The 6290-nt window shown below is 31.6% G+C and overlaps 1 protein-coding gene across 1 annotated transcript; it reads left to right on the top strand.

Moving 5' to 3' along the window:
* Positions 1-625: 625 nt before the first annotated feature.
* LOC126699568 (patatin-like protein 2) lies at positions 626-5419 on the top strand. Its single transcript, XM_050397472.1, has 7 exons — positions 626-924; positions 1649-1830; positions 2772-2958; positions 3944-4105; positions 4514-4816; positions 4908-5083; positions 5214-5419. Exons 1-7 carry the CDS (start codon positions 790-792, stop codon positions 5284-5286), a joined length of 1218 nt encoding a protein of 405 aa, XP_050253429.1. The 5' UTR covers positions 626-789; the 3' UTR covers positions 5287-5419.
* Positions 5420-6290: the final 871 nt, after the last annotated feature.

Below are 6290 nucleotides of genomic sequence, written 5' to 3'. Positions count from 1 at the left end.
ATCAGAGTAATGCATATTGGCTATCATATGCTGCTACTGAACCCATTCTTGTAGTACTACTATTAGACTGTTAGGTGGAGTTGGGTTTACCATTACCATTAAGTCTTTTGAATTATGATCATCTTAAAGTAACTCTAGTTAGAAAATAATTTATTTAATAATATCTCTTTAAAGGATTGATAGCATCGTAAAATTTAAACCATTCGTTTAAAAATCAATAAATTCCATGATGAACTTGTACTAAAAATTTTAAAGGGTCTCATATATGATGTTCTAATATGTTGGTTGAGATTGTTACTAAATTTGAAGCGTCCTTCTCTGCATTGATTAATCCATGATATTCGCAGAGGAAAGACATCCTATTTACTTCTTAATTTGTTTTTTTAATCATTTGGGTCCAAGTCCAACTCTCATATGAGTGCACAGCTGATCATAAAACGGCTTGTAGTTTGTGGAACTTATATATTGGACAATTCTCAATTTCCCATGTGGGAAAATTCTCAATTCTCCTAGACATACATAGACTAGGAGATTGTTTGGACTAGAGAAAGATTCAAAGTGAAACTTGATAAAGTGGAGTCTCTTGTTCCACCATGTACCCTTTGACCATTGCATGTTCCCTGAACTTTCATCTTTCTGTAACCACAACCTAAGGCCATAAATAGGTCGTTGATGGATCAAATGTACGAACACAAACTTAGCTTTCTTTGATCTTATTCCTTACAAAACCTAAGGCATTCTTTTATATTGCAACTTTCCGATCACTTGCCTACCATTTTCATCTTCCTCATGGAAAAAACATTGTCATTTCAACTTCAACCCCCTACTTATGGGAACTTGATCACCATTCTCAGCATTGATGGGGGAGGTGTCAGGGGGATCATCCCTGCAACTATCTTAGCTTTCCTTGAATCACAACTTCAGGTATACTTTGCAGGATTACTAGTAGGTGGGGTTAAGTTTTAAATGTATTCAAAGACATAATTACTAGCTAGCAGCTAGGGCTTTCAAAATATTAGTATTACACAATTTCCTGTACTTGTGCAAGAGTATATTATTAAACTAGATTCAAGAAATTAAAACTCGATCATTATATAATAATTTATATATAAGAATGTTGTGAATGTTTACTGGGTAGTGTTAGGTCTTAAAGTATTCAAAGACATAATTGTTATGACTTTCAAAATATTAGTTATTGCACAATTTCCAATGCTCGTGGACGTGCGTATTATTAAACTTGATCCATGAAATAAAACTCATCTCGTATAGAATAGTTGCAAAAGAACAATTTAAGTTTTTTTTTTTTTTTTTTTTTTTTTTGAGGGGACAAAAATAGGGGTTTTTATGGCTATATTACACCCCCGGGCAGGGCGCCAGATGACCTCGGACGAGGTAGCCCGATCTCGGGGGCCCGCCTGTACTACTGTGTGGGGAGTTACCCCACTAAGGATGCCCACCAACGGACTCCTACGGGTAGCGGGATTCGAACCTAGGTATGGTGCACGAAGTGAACGAACCTTACCCACTCAACTAAGCCCTCGTTGGCAAGAACAATTTAAGTTAATGTCATGTATATATTGAAAAAATATATATGTATATAATGTTATAATAGCCATATTAACCATACATAATTTGACAATAATGGTAGGAGTTGGATGGTGAGGACGCTAGACTTGCAGACTACTTTGATGTCATTGCGGGAACAAGCACAGGTGGTCTTGTAACTTCCATGTTAACTGCTCCAGATGAAAACAATCGTCCTCTCTTTGCTGCTAAAGATATTAAGCCCTTCTATCTTGAACACTGTCCTAAAATTTTCCCACAAAAGAGGTAAATCTTCATACTTGACTGCCCTTACATATGTATACACGTATGTGTTAGAATATGGTATCAAGGTCATGTGATATATCTGCAGTGACGGCTTTAGGAAATTTTTTTAGGATAGTTACTAAAAAATTTAAATTATACAAAATTTAATAAAGCAATAACTTGAATATTTACTACAACTACGAGTCGAGTCGTTAAGGAGAGCAAAATTGTTGCGACTACAAAGCCAAAAAAAGTATAATTGTTGTCACCATCAAGGAGAACTCACAACCACAATATTTTTTTTTAGTATCATTTTTTAAGGAAAAATGTAATTAGAGATTATTTTATTGAATAGGTTGAACAATCTACAAATTTTATCTTTTTGTTTTATAGTAGGCTTTTCATTGAATAATTTGTTCAATTCTTGTTGTTTGGTCTTTTCTTACTTTTGTTTGATTTATGTTTGTTGGTTTTTGGGCTAATATTTATTGTTGTTATTTAAGATTTTTTAAAAAATGATTAAGGATTATGTTTGGGGGTAGAATTAATTTTGGAGTAATGCTATGTCCACAATATTTTTATAATAAATTTTATGCAAAAAGCTGTTATTGGTGGATAAAAAAATAATATCAGTATTAGGCCCAGATTAGAATTAGTACACATTGGATTTGTAGCATTACTCCTATTTTTGTTAAATCCAAAATTTTGTAATTCTCAAGTTAAGGTATTCAAAATTTGTATTAAGGTGATCACAATAAGTTATTTTAGCATATAATTTTTTATTTTGGAAAATATATATATACATTTTTTTTGCAAATTAGGATGGTCTTGTGACTACCTTGGCTTGCATGTAGAGCCGCCACTGTATATCTGAGCTTTGTTTCATGCTTTGAATCTTTTGGATTTGTAAATATTAATTAACCAATTAACAAGAGCATGCATATATTGGTTTTCAATGGCAGAGGCTTGTGTGGAGCAATCCAAAAAATATACAGATCACTGAGAGGACCTAGGTATGATGGGCAATACCTTCACAAGGTTGTGAGGGAGAAATTAGGAGAGACTCGGCTGCATAGCACTTTGACGAATGTTGTGATACCAACTTTTGATATCACGCATTTACAGCCAACCATTTTCTCATCCTATGAGGTCTATTTCTCTCCCTTTCTCTTTCCCTATCCAAAATCGTCTTATTTGTCAGCGCCATACCACGAAATTTGACCCTCTTGAATTATTTCCTTCTATAGTCTTGTATTTATTAGTACTGTACAACAATTGAAATTTTGAAGTCTTAAAAAGGAAATAAATGGGGCTAGTTTAGAATAGACTTTTTCCTTTGCTAAATAGACTTTGGAGTTTAGACACAAAGAAAATTAATGACACTTAAAAACTTTTAGGAAACAGAAATCTTTCACTTTCAATGGCAAGGCAAACTAGAAAAATAGAACAAAGACATTGACTCTGCGCAATAGTATATTAGGTTTACTATTCAAGTATGATGTGGCTAGAACTCAATTTTTTCTTAACTCAATATAGGAAATTAAAAGATATTGAAAAAAAGAAGAAGGAAATATTAATTTCAATTCACAAGTATATACTATGATTTTCCCTTAAAAAAATTGTGTTGCATGGATTTTGAAACCTTATTATTAAATATTGTTCACTAGTCGTCTAGTCCCTTAATTTGAAGTGCATGAAAGAGTCTAAGGAGCTTCTCTTGAAATAAAAAGCTATGGTGAAAAAACCTAATGATTTGTTTGTATAAGTGAATTTAAAGAGAAAGATTTGGACTTTATCATTATTATTATTATTTTTTGATGAATTGGACTTTATTATTTAGTTTCAAAGACTTGAATATAGAGTATGAAATTATTATATAATCTTTTTTATTGATGAAATTTATGAAGAGAATTTCCCTATGTTAATAAGTGCATTTGAAGTGAATATGTAAAGATGTCATTTCAAATCCATATTATCACGTGTGATTTTGCTCAAGCAAAATTTTCAAAACTCACATCATCATGTGTTGTTCAATTTATATTAAGCAATTTATGATAACAATTGTTTTTAGATCCCTTAATTGTAAATCCTCAAATCGAAACGCAACCTAAGAGAAAATTCTAACTTCATGTAGGTGAAAAACTTCCCTTGTTTGGATGCACAATTGTCCGACATATGCATTGGTACTTCGGCAGCTCCAACTTATCTTCCTGCCTACCAATTCAAAAACCAAGATAATGAAGGGAATGTTCGAAAATTCAATCTTATAGATGGTGGTGTTGCTGCAAACAATCCGGTATATAATCATTTAGAGAGATAAAGTTAATTTTAAGTTGCATATTTGATGCTCAACTTTTGACATTTATTTGAAAATCATCCTTATATATCTAATGGATAAAAAATTTTATGTATTGAATTGAATTCGTGAAATTGAGGTCACTTTGATAATGTAGAGCTTAGGATATGGCATGAATTATGTTTGTTATATTGCATTTTCCATCAGTCAAATGACGATAATTGTTTTTTTGAAATATTGAAAGTAGAGGGATTAATATGAAACATTTTAAAGCATATAGCTGATTTTGTAAAGAAAAGATCAAAAGTTGAGAACAAAATATGCAATTTATTCTAGAGTTAAAAGTTTTAACACAAGAAAAGCTAATCTTTATAGTGTTTTTCTTTTCTTTTTGGCACCATGGTCCAGACATTAGTAGCCATAAACCAAGTGACTAAACAGGTCTTCAAAGAAAATCCTGATTTCTTCCCAATCAAACCCATGGACTATGGCCGCTTTCTAGTAATTTCAGTAGGCACCGGCTCATCAAAGACAGCAGAAAAATACAATGCTAAAAAGGCAGCCAGGTGGGGCACTCTGGGTTGGTTACATCATGGTGGTTCTGTTCCACTAGTGGATGTGTTTACTCAAGCAAGTGCAGATATGGTTGATGTCCATATTGCTGTGCTGTTCCAAGCTCTTCGTTCAGAACATAATTACCTTCGAATTCAAGTAAGAAAATTTCTGGTTTCTCTCTAGGTTCTTATGTTGAATTCATATAAAGTTATTTAGTATTGACTAGTCTTTTGAAATATGACATTAGGATGACACCTTGACCGGGACAGATGCTTCAGTTGATGTGTCTACAAAACAAAACTTGGAAAAACTTCAATATATAGGAGAAAGAATATTGAAGAAACCAGTATCACGGGTGAATTTAGAGACGGGTTTGTCAGAACCAGTCGAAAATGGAGGCACAAATGAGGAAGCTTTGAAAAAGTATGGAAGAACATGCATGCATACACACTTACACAATTACTTGCCATTATATTATATTTATAATCTATATATTACCATAAAAAATATTTCTCACAATACTAATTTCACGTAAAATTTTTGTTACTCACAGGTTTGCAAAAATACTCTCACGAGAAAGGATGCTTCGAGATGCAAAATCTCCACACACGAAAAGGCACTTCTAATGCCGATTACTACATCAGATTATTAATGATCTCCAGTCTCTCTCTCTCTCTCTCTCTCTCTCTCTCTCTCTCTCTCTCCCTCTATAAATATATAGTAGTCCAAAAATGGTACCTTAGTTACTCCTGCATAGAAAGAAAGAGAGAAAGAAATGTACATTTATTAATTAAAATGATTCTTTTGATTTTTTTTTTTTTTTTTTTTTTTTTTTTTGGGTTTAAATTTCTGACTACATTGTGTGTACACTGTACAATTTGACAAGAAAAATAATTCATTATTCATTCATTCTTTAAGTTATGAAAAAAGTTAGCTGAATATATAGATTTGAAAGTTTGATGCAAAAGCTACAAATACTAGCTATATGTGATTGCTATTTTTTTTTTATTAAATGTGTAATAAGGTGAGCTATATGATTTTGAAGAAGAGCACTACTTCAGAATCTTAATCAAGTCCAAAAACAAAAACATAAAAAATATAATCAATGAAACCGAAATTAATTTGTGAACCTGCAAAAGCATTGTGACTCGTGAGCAAAATCTAGATTTTAGATAGTTTCGATTAATTTAATCCAATCTCACACCCTATTTGAAAGAATATACTAGAAAATAAGTTGTACCAAATTGACACTAAATTAACATTTTAGATTTTTTTATATTTTTAATTTTTTTTTATATATACAAAATAGAATTTCTACTCTATCTTAATCTAAGTGTATATGTGTGTAAAACTTCCTCTTGGAGACTTGAACCCCGGCCATTGCCTCCCACACCCTACAAGCATTTAGATTTGGATTTACCATTAATTTGATCTTATTTAATAAATTTAATATGTAAAAATACATTAAAAATGACTATAATTTAAAATTTAACCAAATTTAGTAAACTATATAAATATTTTGAAACTTATTATTGTGACGAGAATAGGAATTTAGATAAAATGTTTAAACATATCAAAATGAGTAAAATCTTAGTATACTTAGTAATATATGAAAGTTTAAATAGTGTAT

The sequence above is a fragment of the Quercus robur genome, chromosome 2 (genome assembly GCF_932294415.1).
Source record: "Quercus robur chromosome 2, dhQueRobu3.1, whole genome shotgun sequence".
Lineage (NCBI taxonomy): Eukaryota > Viridiplantae > Streptophyta > Magnoliopsida > Fagales > Fagaceae > Quercus > Quercus robur.
This window is presented reverse-complemented; position numbering and strand designations above follow the sequence as displayed.